The sequence below is a fragment of the Aphelocoma coerulescens genome, chromosome 17 (genome assembly GCF_041296385.1).
Source record: "Aphelocoma coerulescens isolate FSJ_1873_10779 chromosome 17, UR_Acoe_1.0, whole genome shotgun sequence".
Classification (NCBI taxonomy): domain Eukaryota; kingdom Metazoa; phylum Chordata; class Aves; order Passeriformes; family Corvidae; genus Aphelocoma; species Aphelocoma coerulescens.
This window is the reverse complement of record NC_091030.1, coordinates 5,971,797-5,993,392: the sequence shown is the minus strand read 5'-3', so window position 1 is coordinate 5,993,392 and position 21,596 is coordinate 5,971,797. Positions and strand designations below refer to the sequence as shown.

General features: G+C 41.6%; 1 protein-coding gene across 17 annotated transcripts in view; it reads left to right on the top strand.

Moving 5' to 3' along the window:
* The window catches only part of FNBP1 (formin binding protein 1), a 94,563-nt gene that overhangs the window by 20,826 nt on the left and 52,141 nt on the right, over positions 1–21,596 (top strand). For 10 of the 17 annotated variants that reach the window (XM_069032001.1, XM_069032004.1, XM_069032002.1 and 7 more), the window contains exons 2-4: positions 8,749–8,864; positions 13,561–13,617; positions 16,154–16,301. In XM_069032001.1, coding sequence (XP_068888102.1) covers positions 8,749–8,864; positions 13,561–13,617; positions 16,154–16,301 — 321 coding nt within the window. Of the gene's footprint in view, positions 1–8,748; positions 8,865–13,560; positions 13,618–15,747; positions 15,793–16,153; positions 16,302–21,596 lie in introns of all 17 variants that reach the window. The other 7 variants (XM_069032000.1, XM_069032005.1, XM_069031996.1 and 4 more) reach the window with 1 other exon arrangement.

Genomic DNA, 21,596 nt, shown 5'->3' with positions numbered 1-21,596 from the left:
TTGAGTGTGTTTTATAAGCAGAATTGTAGGTTTGAAAAGAAGTGTTTCTTTCTGAATGGGCTGCTCATGACAGATGGTTCTCATTGTGGCAAAGTCATGCAGTGCCTCAAACCTCTAAGTGTATAAATTTATTCGAAGGAAACAAATCACTGCTGCATCATGGCCATCTATGAAAAGTGTCCTTGGACAGAGCAAACAGTGATTTTTGAGCCTTGCCTTTTCCTTATTCAAAGAGAACTATAAAATTTGTTTTCAAGAGCATGAAACTGTGACACCTCTAAGAAGCACATTTCCTCTTTCAAGAGATGCAGCACTATCTTTAGAAGGATCTCCCACTGATAACAGCAGGTGATGTCTCAGTATGGCCTTTTCAGGTAACTGTTTGGATAAAACCAAAATAGCACGTAGATAATGCTCCATGCTGGATGTACTTCTGTCCATGCTGTCCAGGGCATGGCACCTACATAATTTACCATCAAAAACTTGCTTGTTCCAAGAAAACAAAGGACAGTGTTATTTGTCCCTCGCTATTCAGTATTTGGCTCAGTTGCTGTTTCTCTTAATCACCTGTTGCTCATCAGCTCTGTCCTGCTGCAGTTGAGCTGATCACATCCTTCTGCCTTCCCACTCCCCAGAATTAATCATTCCTCTCTGTTATCTTACCTCTTTCGGCATCTTTTCTGAGGTGTTGCAGTACCAACAACCACATCCTCTCTCTGATGGAACATCCCCTCTCACCTTCCTTCCTGGCTGCTGTGTTAGCACAGTTACTTGCCCTGTTGCTATGGAGGGACTACAAGTTCTGCTTTACCACATCCTTTGCAGGATACAAGAGTCGTAGGGGGAGGAGGAGGCGGCTTGGTTTGACACCAGGATGGTAGGGGGGAGGGTTTGGGGCTTCACTTGGTTTGGGCTCTGGTGAGGAAGGCTCTTTGCTGTAGTGGTAAGAGCAGCCCTTGGAGGCAAGACCAGGAGGTTTCTTGCAGGATCACCTGCTCCTGGAGCTCCACTGCTTCTGTGGCTTCTGACTCAGCCTTCTGGCTGCTGCAAAAGGAGCAGTTGCACTTCACAGTTTAAGCTGTCAGCAGAGAGAACGAGACACTGAGATGTTGAGAGCATGTATGTGTGTGTGTGTGTGTGTGTGTGTGTGTGTGTGTGTGAATGCCTTGGCAGTCGATGACATTGGTTGTACTCACACCGGGAAGCTTCTCCCCGTGAACCACGTGCTGGGTTTTGCAAGGCTTCCATAATGGGTGTTAAAGTGGGTCACCACGGCAGGAGTAGGGCTGTACTCCCAGTGACCTCTCCAGCAGGCAGAGGTGTCCTCTTGCCGACCTGTTGCTCTGTGCTGCTGCCCAGGAAGCTGCTCTCCCTCCCACCCCTGCTTTCGGAGCTTGGTGTTGGCTTTGCTGCTGTTTGCTGCTGTGGGCTCTGTAACCCAATGCTGTGTTCTAGTCCGGTGTCCTTCTCTACAAGGAGGTTGAACCTTCACCAGTACAAAGCTCACCTTTTTCATTAGTGGGAGATGTACCTGTGCAGCTCTGCTGTACGTGGACCTTTTTGTGAGATGTTGCAGTCAAATTGGTTCCCTGTCAACCCTGACAATCTGGTTGTACTCCCAGGACTGGCCTTGCCTCAGAGCAGCTGGAATATTCATGTTGCTCTCCAGGTGCTGGCCTTTGTGCCAGCTGCTCATGGCTTTTCTCAGAAGTGCTTCTTATTTGAATTAAGTCAGGTTTTCATTCAGGTAGGATTAAGGTATGGCTGAAACCTGCCTGTGGGACAGCACCTTGGCTTAATTAGCAGGAGGGGTCACTCTTGAGTTTGTGGAAGGTGGTTTTTGGGGTGGGGATGAATGTGGTTGGTCTCAGAAGCAATTACAAGGCTGTGCAAAGGGCCTTGCTATTACACTGGGGTAATGTTATTTTCTATCCGAATTAAAGCAGGCACAAATATTAGAACTTATTTTGCTTTCCAGCTTCAGCAAAATGCTGAAGAGGGTAAGCATTTCAAGGCTGAAACATGGCCCAGAAACTTATTATTATTATTATTATTATTATTATTATTATTATTATTATTTATTCATAATGTCTATTGAAATAAGCAGGACAATTAGAGGTGAGTTTATCTAGCAACATGAAAGGTATTTCTACCTAAAACATAGTCTGTTTCCACTCTTGCTTTCAGTCAATTCCCCTTCACACAGGTTTGAAATGTACTCAGTTTCCTAATGATGCAGCCAAGAATCTTATGTTTGTTTCTGTGTTCTCCTAACTAGATCAACTTCCCAGGTGAATAGAAGAGATAGGGCTTTATGGAAAAATGTGTTTAGGGGATGTCAATGAAAGCAAGGTGGAGATGGGCAAGTAAGATGGCTTTTTTCTCTGGGCTATTATTCAGCTCAAGCAGAAATTTTGCCTGTTTAGGCATCCTGGTGAAAGGTCAGGAAGAATTTATTTAATACACGAAGGGTAAAATGAAATTAAGCATGTATGGCTGTAGAGGTACTCTGCAGGACAAATGCATGTGATCATAAATAGCTTTGTTAGCAAGAACCGGATGTATGGGGGAATGGAAGGATACACTCAGAAAACAACCAGCGAAGCCACAGCATCGTTTGAGTGTAAACCAGGCAGAGATGGTCTCCCTGCCCCATCCGTACGTGCTCCATGGTGCTGTGAGTGCTCCTTGTCTCTGCTGCAAGAAGGGAAAGGTTGGTGTCCTGTATTCCATATATAAACAGGGACGTTTGTTTAGTGTCATTAACTGAGGGTTTCACTGACTGTTGCTGACAAGTTTTGTGTGGGAAGTTGATTCTCATCAGTAGTGGCTGAGTCAACAGATGCTGAATTGCTTTGGTATTTTCTGCTCATCTCTGTTTTCTGGAAGGCTCTTGCAGTGGTAGCCTGTATTTTATGCATTTTCTTTCATTATTAATTTGCCTGGAGACTGTTAACATTTGCATATAGCTTTAGTGTAGGTCTCTGAGGATCTGTGATCTGAATTCCTGTGTATTCTGCCAGCACTGTAGTGCCATATGGGACTCAGCCGAGCCTGCGAAGGGCTCATCATCTTGTTAATTATTTTTATAATTTGAAGTTGTTAAACCATGGAATCTAAAAAAGTAACTTAGAATTTGAACACTGTAATGTATTCTTGATCTTCCCTTTAATTCCTTTTTGCCTCTGAAAATTTGAGATTTTTTTTAAAAAATGGGATGTGAGAGAAGGTATGACCAGAGGTAAAAATTAGCTATTAATTCCCCTATTCCTATTTTTTTTTTTATTAAGGGCAGTATATAAACAAATAATTTTGTGAGGAAACACAATCAAACCCACTGGGGAATGAGGTAGTAGAAAGTCTTCAAATATTTTTAACATTCAAGAATCCTGGATCTTTTATTGTGTTGCTGTATTAGAATTACAGGGGGAGTATGCTGAATAGAAAGGCTTTTCATTTGCTATTAGCATCTGAATTTTCAGCATAGTCTTTCTTCATTACTTGTCTCTGTGTTATTAGCATTCTTCTTAATTTCACACTTCTGCACTGTCACCTGTGAAAGCAGCAGAAAGGGTGACAGTGACAATTCAGCCCCAGATACTGGTACAGTAAACGCTGCCAGCTCAGTCTGCTCTGGGCAGGTTTGACAGGAAGATTTAAATTGCAGAATTAATTGGTAAATTCTCCCAGAATCTAATCTTTTGTTCACAGTTGAAACCAAGTAGAACCCCCAGTCCTTGTGGCCTGGCTGTGTGGTGGAGCTGGGCAGGGTGAGTCTGCCTGGCTGTGGAGAGACTGAGGCTGCAGCTCAGGAGAAAAGTGAGGACAAACCCTTTATTTCAGTCGATGTTAAGGCTGAAGCCCCTTGGTGGCAAATGAAGGTCCGTCATTGGATCTGAACACCATGTGTTGAACGATTTTGCAATAGATGGAAGCCCTCTAGAAAGAGGAAGGAATATCTCACTGAGCTGATCTTCAAAGGCCTCATGAATAACACTTTATTGCTCAATAATTGGTTGTACTCCGTGTTATATGGCTGAGAAATGGGAAGAAGGTTTTTCTTTTGTTTTTTTTTCTTAATGGCTAACTTTCCTGTTCCCAAAATACTTCGTGTAGCTGGGGAATGTGACTTCAGGAGGGCAGTTGAGAAGTGAAGGGGATTTGACAGCTTAAAGTAACCATTCAAATGAAGCAAAGCAAATGGGCAGCTCTGTTTCCATTTTAAGCATTGTCAGGGTAACAGGCATGCAGCTGAATTTCAGAAAGAATGCATGGATGTGAGGTTATTTGGGCAGTGGTAAAAGCACTGGGAGAGAATTAATGGAAACAGAAATGAGGTTAGAAAATGAATTTAGAAACACACTTTGCCTTAGGGTTAAAATATTCAAAGCATTCTGGGTACTTGGATGTCAAACTCCTGTTCAAGTTAATGACTAAAGTTCTACTTCCCTCTTTTGAGCTTCGATTTTGGTGTGTGTGCTCAAGAACATGTTCAGCTCTGAGCAGTTTGTTTTAAGCAGCAGAGGCTCTGCTGTCCCACCTGTGTCAGGTGGGTCAGCTCCTGTATTCCAGCTCCTCCATCACCTGGGGAAGTAAGAGTGTTTGTACTGGTGCATGTTGCTGGCTTTGGGAAGGAGGTGGAATCTGATGAAGGGGAGTAAGTTACAGTTACACAAGTAGTTTAATTACATGCATGTTGTGACGGTCAATTAGAAGTCTATTCTTTTCAGTAAGCTGATCCCACAATAAATACAGGCACTTGAAACTGGGAGAAGATGAGGTTTGGCAGGTTGGAAGGACGTAGTAACGTGAAGGCTGTGGTGGGAGCCTACTGTGATAGACAACTCACTGTCAGTGCAGTATTTCTGCTCAAAGAATGTTCTTAGGTGTGAACCAGTCTCTGAGCCAGAGGAAAGTAGTGAATTCTTCTAGAAAATGTTTTGGTGTTTCTTTTTCAGAGAAAACAGGTGCGGTGTGACCTTTTGTTTCTCCCTCACTGTGGTCTGGTGGGAGCATTTTTACTGAACGTTGCATCATATTTCTTGCCTTGTTTTCTTGAATACTAAAGCCCTGTGGAATTTATTGTTTCTTAATGTTCTCCCTGACTGGAAGGGTAAGGATGCTGCAAAAACGAACAGAGGAGAGTCTGTATATTGAAACTGAAAGTTGAAACAGCAGCTCCTGGGGCACCTGAGCCCTCTTGCAGCTGGTGACTGAACCTGCAGAGCTGCAGTGACACAATTCACCTGCCAGGACTGGTGCACTTTGTGCTGAAAGCATGGCATGTTCTATTTTCATTAGCCTCCAGAATAATTGAGGGGGTTTTTTTTAACTCTTCAGATTCCATCCCATAATGCATTTTTGTAATGAGCTTTGAGAAAAGTAAATCAATTTCTAAAAAGTGGTTTCAATATTGATGATTTGAAGGCATGATATTGTTGTTAACTGTTCTCAAAAATCTCTTTTTCAGAGGTGTTGTTTTTGCATTGATTACATGTGTCCCTGGACTTTGGGATTCTGTGAATTGCAGGTTATGCTGTACAATCAGCGTCCTCTGTCATCCCTATGATTCATTAACTTTAACTCAGGACCATTGCCTACCTTCAGTGTCCTTCCAGATCCATGGAACGAGGAGGGCAATCTCTGTTGTGTCCTTGTGGCTGTGCTGCCCTTCCTTTGGAATCTCATGCTCAGCCAGTGATGGTGTTGCCAATTTTACTGACTTTTTTTCATCCTCAAGGCACTCAGCAAAGGGAAGGGACAATGGAATGTGTGACCCCAGTGTAACACACTGCTGTGGGGCGTTGGCTGCTGAGTGAAATGGCACTTGGGCCAACGTTGTTCCATGCCCAGGAAAGAACAGAAACTTCTCTTTAGCAGATCTGAAGAGTGTTAAACTTCCCCTTGCCTCTCTTCTTGATAGTGGAGGTCAGTGCTTGTACTTTATCTTGTTGAGGTGGTTCTGCCTAGAGCTTGGCACTGGGCAAGTGCCTCATCTCATTTTATAAATAGAAATTTAGCATCTTCCCCTGGTTGATCTGTCCGACAGCTGCACCACCGTGTGCTCCTCTTACACTACTCCTCAGGGAGTTTTATTTCACCAGACTTGGCCTAGTGAGGTCTTAGAAACAATCCAGCCAGTCTCTCTATGGGATGACAGCCCCCACTGAGGCAGCTACATGGCGCCATTGCTGGGTTTTTATTCAAACTCTGATCTAAATGATGCTCTGAGAATTGATTCAGGGTGGGCTGATGGTGGGAGGTTTGGACAAGCCACCACCAGGGTTGCCTTTTCAGGGTGAACCTGCTCTATCTTGAAATCTAGATTACCTTGAAGGGCAGGATCTCCTTGAAAGGCATTCTTTCCTCTGGGAAACCTTGACCTTTCCTCTTTGGATGGGGTCACAGTAGGATAATAAGCTAGTTTCTTGGTACAAATATGATCTATCTGATAAAGATGGTTATATTTGCTTACAGGGTTTAAGCAGTGAATTTCCCTGCCTGAGATTTCCCTTCTCTAAATCAGGAGTGTGTGAATCAATGTAAACTTGTGACTAATGGACTTCCCTGTGGGGTATTTATTTTATATGCATGTGTTTATGTTAAATAATGTAAATTGTGGAAGTGTAGGGTGTGGGAGAGCTAGAAGACATCTTTATCAGAAACCTTCAAAAGGCCATGTTTGCACTACTCGCCTGACTCCATCATAATCCCAGAGATGGAGAGGTTGTATATTTGAAGCCGAGCAGCAGAAGGTGCTTCTCGGTGCTGGCATCAGACTCCAGGCTGAGCTGAGCCCTCTGGCAGGAGGAGGACCAGTATGTTTCCCCTGATCTTGTCTTGTCCCCAGCTGTGAAACTGTCTGAAATTGAGATTTGTATATACTCAAATATGTACATCCTTAGTCTGCGTGTGCCCTTTCTGCAGAATGCACACATCCTCTTTCTGCGTGACTGATGCTAAACTGGTTCAAGGGTGATTTATACTGCTGGAAGTCAGGCTTTTCATTCTGTGTAGTTTTAATTTTTTTTACTTCAATTGCCCTTAACCACTTTCTCATAGTTCCTGGAGCACTTAGAAGTTCTTTACTATTTTTGTAACTTTATACTATTACTTTTTGCTGTTCTGCCCCCAGTGCCTCTTTAATTGACTAAAACCCACATAACTTAAGTTGAAACCTAGTCTGGTTTGGCTGACTTGGTTTGAAATAGTACCTGATGCTAAACCAGAGCAAGCATGCAATGCACAAACCCTGTGTGCTATTCCACCTGCCTTACCTGCTGGTTTAACTTGCTTCTTGATGGTGTTTTGCAAATTTTGTCTTCCCCTTCAAATTACAGTTAAGCAGTTTATTAGCAGGTTTATTTTCTTTATAAGCTCCTGTGTACATGAATGTATTCAACGTTGGCAGGATCCCTCCTGCCACCAGTGCAACTCACTGTCACAGCCAGATGTGCTACAGAGCAGAAAGTGGTATTTGATAAAAGCAAAGTATTCACAAACCAGGCTTTGTTGTAGCCTTCAGTTATTTTTCTGCTCTGTGTCTAAAGGGAGTGAGCTTGTCTGGCTTTTGTAACTCTATGATAGCTCTGCAGACTGAGTCACAAGGCCAGATCTTTTGCAGAGAAGTATCACTTGTGTCAGAATCTTTGGTAGCGGCAGTTCAGCATCCGACCCAAATCTAGTGCCGTGTGTAGTTTTTTGGAAAACATGGTAAATCTACTTTTGTAGATTGTGCAAACTTACTCTCTATTTTCCTTGTAAACAATAATGGAACCTGATGCCAAATAAGTCAGGCTGATATTAAAGCCCTTGTTTATTCTACAAAGTATTTCTGTCAAAATAAGTATTCACTGTATCGCAGTTTAAACATTGTATTTCAAGTATTGTAGAAACAGTAACTTCTGCAAAGCTGTGTGGAGTGGATGATTGTGGAATTTGAGTGCTGTTGAAGTAACCAAATTTTAAAAAATAAGGTGATTATAATTGAAATCTGCAGATAGTAATAAACTGGCTTGGATAATTAATTTGGATTTAGAGTTGCTTAATTTCTTTTGGCATTTGCAAATCCCAAACTGACTTGTGGAATGTTCTTGATTTTATTGAAAACATGTGTGACTGTTTTTGAGAGCAACAATATTTGAAGAACAAAGTAGTATCTGTATATAAACGAAGGTGGACAAGAAAGCTTTCAGAAAACGTAGCTTATGTCATTTTGGGGGGCATCATGTCGTCTGTTTTGGAACAAAACAGGCTACAGAGGAATTGAAGTCTGCTCTGTAAAAAGATTAACTGTTCTCAATAACATTTAAAATTCATAGCACTGACAAAGTTGGAGTCTAAATCTACAATATTCATGTGAAAATCAGAATTATTAATTGTGAGTAGATCCCAAATTCATGGAACTTCTATTAATTCTTCAGAGTAAAACAAAATACTGTCAAGAGCATCTATTTCTTATCCTACGTCTGTTTTTATATTTCAAGATGGTATTTAATAGAATTGCCAGTATTTCTGGAATGAAACTGATTCAGAAATGAGTAATGAAGAATGTTACTGAACTGGGCTTGTGGTAAAATACAGATTTCTGTTGATAAAAAACCCGTCTCACCATAAAAGTATCTAACTGGTAATGGAAAATATTAACAACACTTTGTATATGGTGATACTCCCTTTGGAAATTAATTTTAGTTGTCTCTATGTTCAAGGAGACTAAACTATTTTTTTTCTTTTTTTGATTCATTGCAGGACCAGTTTGACAACTTAGAAAAACACACGCAGTGGGGTATTGATGTTCTGGAAAAGTACATCAAGTTTGTAAAAGAAAGAACAGAGATTGAACTCAGCTATGCAAAGCAGCTTAGGTAAGTTGATGTGTAAAGTTCTGGACTTTGAGTTGCATCTCTTCAGAGCCTGTAATCTAAGTTTGCTGTGTCAGTGGTGATTTTGTTTATAATAATGGCTTTTAGAAAATAGCTTTAATTTAGAGATTGGAAAGTAAAAGTTAATTTAAGATCCTGTTGTATTATATCTGCTAGTAATCATATGCTTTGCAAAAAGAGAGGTTATTGAGGTGGCTGAGCAGCACACGAGGGCTTACTCACGGTTTATGCATGATTAATGGCTCAGGCTTTGAGGACAGCATTGTAATGTTTTCCATGAAATTGGGGCTGCTGTGCATAAATGCTGAAGGGTTTAAGAATTCAACAGAATAATGATCATTTGTTAGGAGAAGTTTATGTTTTCCTGTACTAAGACAGGCCCTTTTTGAACGTGCATGGGGAGAAACTGCAGGTCAGAAAGTCAGCCCCAGCCCGTGGTGATTTTTCCTATGTAGTTAACAAGGTTACAGCCTGAGATTTGAATTACAGTTTTATAACCTTTTGAGGTGTCTCCTGATCAGAGCAGAGATCTTTGTGAATTAATCTCAAATAATTCCTGCTGGGTACTTTCTACATGTGCATGTCTGGTTTGATTGTAGACAGAGATGAGTATGTGTGAACCAGACACAGAAAATGTCTTTCTTGAGGTCAGATCCTGGGGAAGGGGTGCTAAGAACCCTCCCACAGGAGAAGGCATTACCTTGCTTTTCCCAGTAAGGTAGGAAAAATTGAGAAGTGATCAGTCAGGGGTTAGAAGGAAGAGCAGCACACAGCTGGTCCTGCTGCTGCCTGTGGGGCAGTATTTTTGGCAGCCAGTAGTGACCAGTGCTAAACTAGAACTGCTGGAGTTAATTGGGAAAGGGAGAGCAGGAATGATTCTTCCTAACCCCTCCAGTAAACTCACCTTATAATAAATCTGAGAACTCTTTCCATCTTCTTGGTTTTTAAAGAGATGGGGTCTGAGGTTTCAGTTGATCTGTGTATCTAAAACACAGTGTCTATTAAAAAAAAAAAAAATCACCCAGAATTTGCTTGTGTTTGAATGGATTTGAGATGCACAATGGCCTGTGATTTATGAGGAGCTGGTAGTAGATAAATCCTCCCCTTGATGGTTGTGTGCTTTCCCAGGGGAATGCCAGGAGGGTTCCCCAGGGTTTCTGCTACAGACAAGCAGGAAATAGAAAATGACTCGTGCAAGAACAAATTGCTCACATCCTATGGAGAGGAGCAGAGATTGAATTACAGGGGCAAAATGAGCTGGAACAAAGAGAGTGTGACTGGACTGGGAAAGCCCAGCACAGTATCTGTGTGAGCTGGCCTGTCTTAGGAACAATCCTGCACTAGACTCACTGGATTATTCAGGATGACGCATTCCAGGTGTAAAGAGCTTAGTTATTAGAATAAGCACACAAACAAAATGTAATGAAAGTGAAAGATGGCTTTACCTGTGACCATGTAGAAACTATGAATTCCTGAGCTTTATTTCTTAGTGTGTCCTAGACTTCCCAAAAAAAAACTTGTTCAATTTTTTTCTTGCCTCTCTGTATTTTTATGGTTTGAGGACAAATACATCTGTCCCCAAGGAGCTCTTAAACACATGACTGCTTGGAGGCATCTAAGAAGTTAGAAGTATAAAAGAAAAACCCAAAAATGTAGACTTGTCAAGTGTGGAGGTAAAACAGTGCTGGACATTAAAAAAGAAAAATAAATCATGCATCTGCTTGAATTTAATAAGTGTTCTTAGGCCTGGTGCAACCTTTTTTTTACCACATCCATTTGGTGTGAAAGGGCTGCATCACATCACTGCATGTCATAACATGCAGAAAATACTATTAAAAAGAGACAGGGTAACTCAAGGTACTCCTGTGGATGTAACCCAGTTTTGTTTATAGTGTAAGTAAAGCTGCTGAAATTTATTTCCTTCTGTGAAACTTGTATTTTCTATTCCATCCCTGGGTTCCCTAACTGCCTGTTTCTCTGACTGACTATCTACATCTCAGCCTAGTCATCTGTTGAAGTTTATTTTTCTTCTATTTAAAAATGTTTCTTTTCTTCCTAATTCTGCAAATGTATATTTAATATTTTAGGTTAGACCTACGTACCATTTACAATTAGCCTGGTTTGAGAGTTCGCTTCAGATCTGATATGATTTTCTTAATTGTTTTGCATTATATTTGTTGAATCATTAAGCTAGGCTAGGAGGGAAGGGATGTAGAAACTATGATAGAATGCTTTTTCTGTCTTTTAACTTCTGTGGGGCACTGATGTGCTGGATGCTGTGCTCCCAGTGCTGAGGTGGTATGTCCTTGTCACTTCCCTTGCAGCACATGCACTCAGAGCATCACAAAGGGTGTCAAAACCCTTGCCTAATGTGATGATGGATAGATAGCCTCAAGGAAAATGTGTTGGAAAAAATGCTTCAGGTGTCAGGATAGTCTGAGAATCAGAACCCCTGATGTCTGACATCTCTTTCTCTCACATTTGTCACCCAAGTTGAAATAAGGGAGCAGAGAAACAAGCTGGAAAGGCAGAAAAAATGATGCAGAGTGAAGGGCAGATAGAAACACTCATGGTGATGGGTGCTCAGGGTAGCACAGAATCTTTCCAGAACTGGTGTTTTACTCCTGGTCTTTATTATGTGAGTTCCCTCTGTAATCACTGTTAGCACTGAAGGTGTCACTGCTTTGTGACCTTGGACCTGGGCAGTGCTGGTGGTGACACTGCCCCAGGACATGCTGAACTCCAGCACTACTTCTGGATTCAGTATCACTTGTGGTAGTTTTTTGTGTGTAACTGGTTAAACCCCTACATTTGATTTTAGAAAAGGAAAAAAAAATCGAACAACTTAAATATATAGACTCAATTTGTGTGTTGTGTAAATTGCATAGAAGATAATGAAGTGTTTAACCCAGCTGCTAATCCTTGGTAAGTGGTTTTTGTCTGTGAAAGCAGACTGTGGGGTTTTCTTGGTGAGTTTTTGTTTGTTGTTTGTTTGGTTTTTTTTTTGCCTCAGCTCTGTAGCATTTCTGCACCTTTAAAGATTCACAGGAAGCCAGTTGCTGGGTATGTCAGAATTAATTGGGCAGCGTGACAGTGCAGGGACATTTGACTGTGTGAAAATGCCTTATTACTTACTGTAGCCTTCTGTGCTTGTTTTCTTGTGGTTTTTCCTTTCCCCTTCCAGCAGGTGCATGGGAAGAGGCATTTCCATGGTATGCAAAGGGTGCTGTAAGATTCATTTTCATCATGTAGAACAGTTTGCAGAACCCTTCCCATGCTGGTGTTTGGTGGAAGCTGCAGAACTAGAGAAGTTCATTTTTTCAGAGCATGCTCTTGAAGAGAAGGCACAGACTGAGAGGGAGAGACTCATTTGGATCCCTTCCAGTTGAGATACTTAAATTTTGAGGAACACATGTTTGTCTGTGCAAATCTGCCAGCATTCTGGCTACTCCTCTCTTGGGGCAGATGCTCCTTAATTCCTCAAGGAGAACAACAGGAATAAGAAATTTGAGATGAGAGGCCTTGCTCTCTCCAAGTCAGCAGTAAAACCAGCATCAGCAGGGAATGGGTTACACCTCTGTAAAAGCAGTTTCTTTACAACTCAGTGTGTTCTGGGACTTCTCTAAAGAGTTTGGCATGGATAAGTCGATAAAACTCAGTCCTCCTTTGGACAATGATTCCATCAATACTCCTTGTGTGCTGTTCTTAATTGCTGAAGCAACCTTGTAAAACTAAACCAAATGGCTTCCCTTTCACAATAGGATGAGAGGCTGCCAAAGGGAACAGAGTAATATGGCTCAGTTTAGGACAGAGGAGTATTGAAAAGGCCTTAAAATTGCTCAGTGAGATTTGTCAGCTCTGTGGTGTGTGCTGGTTAAGGGGTGTGTTGTGCTGCAGTGCATATCGTGATGCTGACACCAGCAAGGTGCACTGAGGGCTGGGTGGGCAGCACACCTTCACAAACCCCTGGATTTGCTGCTGCTGAGGGGCTTGCAGGGCAGTGAAAACCATACAGTCACTGTCAGATGTGCTCACAGCAAGGTTTAGGTTTCTTATTTAAGATACAATCACTCCAAGAGCATGTTGGTGTTTTAAAATTAAATCAGTAGTTGGCTGGGGGATAATGAGATGCAGTCATCTGTGCTAATTAGGATAATCAAATGTCACACTTCCCCCAGCATTGGTTGATAATCACAAAATGATCCCCCTTTTGCCATCTCAATGCAGCTTCCCACAGCTTTATGAAGGTTTTTTTTTTTGCCTTCTAATCATCCTGCTAAAGGCAGGCAAACCTGCCTGGCCAAGAGTGTCATCTGCTGCATCAGATCACCCTTCCTTGGGATGACTTGTACTCTAAAAGAACCTCTCCTTTAGAGCAGGTGAAGGAGATCTGTGCATCAGCAGAACCACAACCCAGGTGTATTGACTCCGTGACCTTAATTTAGCAACTTCTTGGGTTCAGAGTCTATTACTTGGTTGTAGTTACAGAGACTGGAGCACGGTGCAACCCATTCTTTGAGTGTTACTACAACAAAATCAAAGCCTGATTATAGTCATGCTTCTAGAAGGCATGATAAAAACTCCAGCCTCAGAGAATATGTGTGCATGTAAAGGTCATCACTAAACTTCAAAGGATATTTTAAAATTTAATTTTATGTATCTCTATTTTTAATTTTAGGAACCTTTCAAAGAAATACCAACCCAAGAAGAACTCCAAAGAGGAGGAAGAATACAGGTATGTTCATGATCCACTGCTGGGTGAGAATGTGTTGATAGAGGAATGGCAAAGTTTGGGTGATCCCCTAGGAGTTGGCTTGTAAACCAAAGATTTTAAAGTCAAGTGTAAGAATATAGAAATAATAGATGCAGAAACAGGCTTATGTGGTTGATACTAAGGAGTGGATTTGGTCTGTAACTACTCAGTTCCCTTATGTTGCAGTTTCTGGATGCCTGGGTTGGGGGTTTTGTTTCCTTTTTTCTTTAATGTGCCTTAAAACCTTCAAGCCAGACTGATCCTGGCTCTTTGAAGGGAACGACCAAATTCATATCTGCTTTCAGCAGAAGCAGAAATAGTTGTTAATTTTGGCATGAAACTCAAGCACTCTGTGTAAGTATTAAATTACTCAAACAGGCTGACAGCACAGCTTAGTAACTTACAAAAGGGGTAATGTTCTAACACCACAGAGGCTCCTGCAAAGCAGGGTGAAGGATGAGGTTTGTACTCCCAGTATCCTGGGGCTTTCTGCTGTTGAAGGATGTGGCACAGCCTCACCTGTCTGCTTTTGATTCACCTGCTCAGACCTGTGTCCCCATGGCAGAGGATTGATGTTGTGCTTGCAGACAGCAACAGAGATCTCAGCTCCTTCTCTGAGCAACATGGTCCAGGTGATGAGACACCACAGGTCATTGAGAACATTCCTGCCCTTGGGGAGAATAAAGATATTCTCTAAGGAGAAATTTCTAGAAGATGAGCTTCCCAACAGACTCTAAACCAGAGTGAGAATCTTTCCTTTCAGAGCACCGTGACCCTGGAGTTTCACAATGTCAGTGTTTTGTAATGTAGCTCTGAATAAGGCATGGCAGGGGCTGACCCTCAGCCTGGTGTTTCAGGAGGTTGCTCTGCCTCTAGAGAGCCCAGCAGCAGCCTCAAACCCTTGACCTTGAAATTTGACATGTTTCAAAAGAGTTTGGATGTGGGTGCAACTGGATGATTACATTAATACAGATTTTTGGGTCAGCCCCCCAAGATGCTCTATACAGCTACTCCAATGGCTTGTATAACAGAGATAACAGCCTTCTTGCTTGCTTTTAAATTTATTTTTAGTAACATTGTTTGGGAATCAGTTATTTATGCCATTGTTTCCTGAGATATTGGTATTTACACAAGGAAGATTATGTTACCAGCACAATGGCTGTTTTGGTCTGTACCCAGGATTAGGAATAAATCTGCCTTTGGATAGCTCTACCGTAAATGGGTATTTTGAGTTTACTACAATGGGTTTTGACACATCCTTCATTGCTGAAAAAGGATATTGGAGATGAATGATTCTATGTGGCGTGGCACAGAAAATCCTGTGTATCCTTTGCCCTTTATAAATACAGTGTTCACCTCAGTGTAGTTACTTCATGTCTCAAAACAAGGTCTGGGGGATTTGTCATGTGACCTTTGGGTGCCTTGGATGCTGCTTTGAGACAAGCTGGCTAAAAATCAGCTTTTTCAAGCTCATTGTCAGTCTGTAGTTCTGTGCCTTTTATACCTTGGGATTTTTTTGCAGCTGGGATTTCTTTCATTTTGCATCTTGACTGTGGATGTTTCTGCTTGTAATGGATTATGTGGTTAGTCCCTTTTAGTCCTTTTTTTTTTTTTTTAGTTTTTCCTGTTTTTTATTTTATTCTGATGTGTTTCTCATTCCTATTTGTACCACTCCCTTCTATTTCCTCTAAATATCTCTGTCTTTGCTTTGATTTTTCACCTTTAGGTGATGTTATCAGTGCAGGCCACTACTATTTAATAATAATAGTTTTTCTAGTATGTACTAGTGTCTTGCTGCTGGTTTCCAGCTGCCCAGCACAGCCAGCTGGGGTATTTAAATGCAGCTCTGTTGGCACTGGGATGAATATACCAGTGACATAATCTGCTGTTTTGAAATTTGTGTGCACAGATGTTTGTTTCTTCCTTTCAATAATACATGCAATGCTGTATGGGAGATTATTTGATATGAAAAATAAACCTTGTGATGGAAGGTACTAAAAAATATGGGTTGACAATGAACACCTGGTTAGTTAACTCGCTACTTGTTTGAAAACATTATAAACTGTATCTGATTTAAATCAAATTTACGCTATGAAAAACTTTCTTTTCTAGGCTATGCTGGCCAAAATTTTGCTTGCTTAGACAGGATTTTGCCAGGTAGGATATACTGATGACTCTGTGCACTGAATCATAGGACTTGAGAGAGTGTAAGTAGAAATGTTTGGTGAATAGAGATTAGAAAACTGAAGCCCCAGAGCTGTGCTGATAAAGAACCTGGCACTCTAAAGCAGTGATATTTTAAGAGCCAGTGTCAAACTGTCTAAGTTGAGATAGATTTATCAGACAACTGTCAGTGTGTGGCTTCCTTTGGAGAAATTCCTTCCAGTGAATCTGTGCTAATTCATACCCAGTCTCACATAGCAACGCTAAGTGCTTAAGGAGGATCCCACCTCCCTTTGCAGGGTGTCTGTCTGAAAAGAAAGGGACTAAAAGCAAAATGCATTTCTGTCCTTTGCAGGTACACATCAACTAGAGCCTTCCTAGCCACTTTAAATGAAATGAATGACTATGCTGGGCAGCACGAGGTCATTTCAGAGAACATGACCTCTCTGATCACTGGAGAGTTAACACGCTATGTGCAGGAGCTGAAACAGGAGAGGAAATCGGTAATTGATCCTTTTTTATTTATTATTCACAATGAATTGCTATTTAAGACACCTAATTAGTGGTAGTGGAGTTCAATGTTAAGTGAGATTTATTTGTAGTTAATAAACATGAGCTGTGCTAATGAACCAAGCATTTAAGAAGTGGGTTATGTGCCCTGGCCGAGTCGCTGAACCATTTGAATCAAATGTTATAAAATCAGACAGCAGTGCCTGCAGGAGAATCCCTGCTAAATAAGGTCAGAGACCCATCTGTGCTTAAGGCTCTGTTAGCCAAAAGCTTGCTTAGGGAAGAGTCCAGCAGCACTGTGTAAAGCCTGAAATAAACAGAGGAACTGCAGTGCTGAGGCTGATTGAGAGAATTATTTGGATTCTGATTCACATTTTTGTGCTTCTCAGCCAGATCCGGTCAACAGAACTCTGTAAAAAAGTTATTTTAATAAGAGATAGGGGGGTTGTCTTGTTTGGTGAATGTGGAGAATGTGGTTTTCAACCTGTTGTCATTCAAGACTGGTAGAATTAATAGCTTCACGTTAGTGCTCTATCTCAGCTGGTACTTTAGGGACCTATGTGCCTGCTACAGTGAATGTTCAAAGCTGATTAATTTGCACATTGCCAGCTCTGAAAAATGGGTTGTTGAGATGTGATTTCCTTCCTTCCCTTGAACCCTTTTATCTCCTGGATGTGTGAGCATAGGAGAAGGATTCTAAGCACTACAAATACTCATAGAACAGGTACAAAATGACTAAGCAAAGTGCAAAGGGAGCATGAGGGCATTATATTTCATTTCCAAACTGTTGGTCTGTTTTGGAAAGTGCAAAAATACTCCTGCAAAACTTCTACATTTATAAATAGTCCCACTAAACACTAAGCATGTGTTGAGGTGTTGTGTGGGACCAGAGCCCTAGAAATCACCACCTTTTCCTAAGTATAGTATTGGAATGATAATTCTGTCAACAGAGGAAAAGAATATATAGACCTACCTTTAATCTGCAGAATGGTGTGTAATCTTTGAGGGGCAGCATGGGAAGATGTTTTACATATAACTGTGATGAGAATGTTTTCTCAGCCCCTCCATGACCTTGTATTCAGCATGGATCTGGTATAATAAGCCAAGCAAAAAAAAAAAAAAAAAAAAGCAGCATTCTAGTGTGGCATTTTCTGTCAGTTCTAATGTTTGTGCCTGTTTTCTCAGTTATATGGGCATATAAGGTGATTGGAGTATCTGTTAGACGTTTTAAGTATGATGCAAGAGGGCTTGCAATATTTCTTGTAAAGAATTTGAGTAGTAGCTATTGGTTTTTTGTTTTGTTTGTAAACTTTTCTATTAAGTATGGCTCATATAAGTAATGGGTGAATGACAGGAAAATTAGTTTAATATTGGCCTAGTGATAAGAACATGGGAACAGCAAAAAGCAACCGACAATGTATTTACCTGCTGTTGCTGATAATTACTAGTCTTTAACAGAAAGCAGTTGTCAGTCATGGTTTTGTTCTTGCAACATAAATAGAAGCTTATATGAATTAGGAATCCTTGTCTGGTTCCTGTAGATTTCTCATTTATGAGAAAATGGTGTTGAAAAAGGAAACTGTTCCCGCCCTCAGGCATTTTTCATACACAGCCTCTCATTCCGTCCTGTAAAAGCATTGATCCTGCTGATATCTGCAGGAGGGGAGGGTGGCTGTGTAAATATCACAGAGGGCTGCAGCTTTGATAAATAGTTTTATGATATCAATGAATGAATGATTTGGTATTTCCAGAAGTTTTGCTGGCAAAGTTCTCATGCTCTCTGCTTGTTCTGCCATCAGCTGCTGTGCTCCAGGTCCAAAGAATCATTTGGATGAGCCACTCCTGGGGCTGGGTCCATGTGTAGGAGTTGGGAGACCCACATTCTTGTCCACTGAGTCTTGAATTAAGTCATTCAGGTGTCCAAATACCTGTAAAATGGTACAAATTCCCAGTGATTTCAGCATGGCTGTGGTAGATAAGCACCCTTGCTCTTTTGGTTATACTTTACCCACTGGAAGATGGAAATGGTACACAGAGGTGTCATAGCTATAAATGTGTGAAAGATGAGCTCAAGTTCAGCAGAAAGTGGTCAGGCAAATCAGAATGGTGTTGGAAGGGACCTTAGAGCTTATCCCATTCTCCCCCTGCCATGGGCAGGGACAACTTGAACAGACTGCACCAAGCCCTGGCCAACCTATCCTTAAACACTTCCAGGGATGGAGCAGTCACAGCTTCTCTGGGCAACCTATGCCAGGGCCTCTGCATCCTCACAGGGAAGAATTTTTTCTAATATCTCTAAATGTAGCTGAATTTACAGCTTCTGTTTCCAAAGGAAACCCTTTGATGCACAAGAGTGTTTGCAGGAGTCACATGTGATGAGTGTGGCTGGTGATCTTTAAACATGTGGGGGCTGGTGCCTGCCTGCTCTGCTCTGTTTTCATGCTCATTTAGCTCTATTGATTCAAGTGGAATTACACCAGCAGATGATCGGGGTCACGCAGTAATAAATCACTTCTTGTGTTTTCCTTGACATGTGCAAGCCCCTGGCCTGTAATGGTGCAGAACTGATGCTGTATCACACCTTACTTTGGTTTTATGCTGGATAAAATTCATTTGGCATGGGTTTGTCTGGCTCTCTGAAAGGTGTACTTGATGGCTGCCTATGTCATGTTTTTTCTATGAAAGACAGTTGCTAGTGGTGAAAATAAGGAAAGAAGCAATTAATCAAAACCAGGCAGGATGAGTGTGCAGGTTGGACAGGTGGGATGATGTGCAAGCCCCGTGGTTTGGTGCTGTTGTTCAAAAGACAAATGCCTCCTTTTTCCTCTGATCTGATTCAGAGCTTGCGGGAGTTCTGGGTTACCTATGCATTTTTTTCAGATCACGTTCTTTGTTGCATGATGGCTTTTGACCATCAGTAAGTGGTTACAAAAAATCAAGCAAAAACTCTTTGTGTGAAACTTGAATATCTTTAGCAACAAAGGTGAATCAATGACTATCCTATTACACATTCCTCTTCCATAGGATTACACTCAGTGTTGTCACTGTACCAAATGAGTTGTTTTGCCCTCACAGTCACTGAAGTCAGGTACACACCCTGCCTGCTTTTCACACAGGGAAACACACTCCTTGTGTTGTTTCAGTTCTTCCCAGCTGCCCAGTGAAGTGAAACTCTTTATAGTGTAGTTCCTCACTTGAACTTCTTCTTGTATTCTCTTGATGTTGCTGTGTCCGTGCTCTCTCAGGAGCAATTCTCATCCTCAGAGTCCTTGTTAGCTGCTTAAAAGCTCAAATTTCAGTTCAGTGTTGTGTGAAGGGCATGCCCCATCCATCTTCCTCTTGAGGTTATTGAGGTTAGATGCCTGTGACTGAATTCCCCTTTGCTGTTGGAAGATGTCACCAAGTCACACAAATGAGGTAAGAATCACCTGAGTGGTTCAGGGAAAGAACTTGCTTCTGCAGTCATGCTTCATGTCACCCCAGTGTCACCAAAGCCTTACTTTGGGGTAGCTTTCGAAGGTGTCAAGTTTGAGCTGGAGGCCCTGCAGTGTTACAAAATTGGGTCTTAATCTTGTTCATCTGTGACAAAAGAAAAGGTGGTGATCCTGTCAGGTCAAGAAGAGTGTTCGGACTTTACTTCATGGGCACTGACGTGTAATACACTTCTAGGTTGGAAATGTACTGAGCCAACCATTGAGAATTTCTGTTTGTTGTCTTTTTTTTTTCCCCTTAACACTTCACAGGCTACAGCTTGATTTATAGATCCAACTATGGCTGAGGAAACCCTTCAATTCTGTAATTTGGATAGAAATTCAAGAATTATTTCCTGGGGCCATTCTGATTTAGATCTGTGGTCACAAACTAGGTCTGACTCACGGCCTCTGGCAGCAGCTGCTCTGTGTAGCCATTGCTCATGTCAGCTTAGCTAAAAATGTATTTGGGAGTCATGAACTATCTCTCTTATTACTGCTGCTGCTCTCACCTCTACCTCCACCTCCCCTTGGGGCTGGACTGGCTCCATACAATCAAGCATGAAAGCCAAGAGCTTTGCTGCAGACTGCATTGGTGCAGCACTGGGATTCTGTGGTTGGGAGAGAATTTACCTGATGTCAATACATTCCATTTTGTTTGGGGATAGAAGGGGAACAGGGAATGAATGAATCCTTATGGGTACCATGGGGCAGAACGGGTCTGGTTCTTTATAGTGGAGCATGTGCACCCTCCCTGTGTGCATTCATCGAGGGGGATGCCTGTCAGAGGACTTTCTGTTTCTTGTAGGCTCTCAGGTGTTGATGAAAAGTAAATAATTGGAGGAATTCTGTCACGTTCACTCATTCTGAATAGTGCCCTGTTCTGCAAATAGTCCTGTGGTTTTCCAGAGGATTTCTCCCAGTGTGGAGCAGGCGTGAGGCAGGATGGCAGCACACAGCCCTGTCAAGAGCACAATGGATTTTTCCATGTTGCATTTTGGATGTGCCTCAAGGTCTGTGTGTGTTTGGAGCACAGCTGTGCTTTGTGCTGCAGGGGCACAGAGAGACATTGCTGCCTTCCAGAAGTGACAAACCAATGGCCAAGTGAGAGGTGGGAAGAGAAAAAGAGTGACAGCAAAAGGAAGTGATTTGCCAAACTTCAAACTTCAGGTTGATGCAATTTAAACCAAGCTTTCCCCAACTCTTATTTTGGGACTAGCCCACTTCCAGCTCATTGCCCTATGAATGGAGTGAAGGTCTTAGTTTTAATCTAAATATAAAGGTATTTGTGGGAGATTATGTTGTGCTTGATAAGTCACTCCACAACAGTCCTAAATATTCATCCTCTTTCTTGCAAGGTATTTCAGCTGTATTTCATCAAGTTAAATTGTACCTGTAGAGCATTAAGTAGTAATTATTAAATAAAAGAATGCAGAAAATTATTCAGGAAAGATCATCATAAATTCTGTGGATTCGTATGGAGTCTTTGTTGGTTTTCACCAAATTATGGATCTCAAATGCAATGAAGCTGTATTAAATATTGCTGTGTTATCACGTAACTGTGCTGTGAAGGGCTGTTCTGTGAGGGGAAAAAAGCAAGTGCTTATTATGAAAGTTTCCAAAGCGTTGTGTGGGAAACTAATACTAATACCCCTTCAACTGAAAGGTGTAATGTGACCTTTGGATTTAGCAGGGTTAAAGTTGAGACCACTGAACTCAATATCCTGCTCTTCCCAGTTTTGAATGGGTACATTGAACTATGAAATGATAGTCCAAATAAATAAATTGGTTTCTGTTTACCACATGAAGGATTCAGAT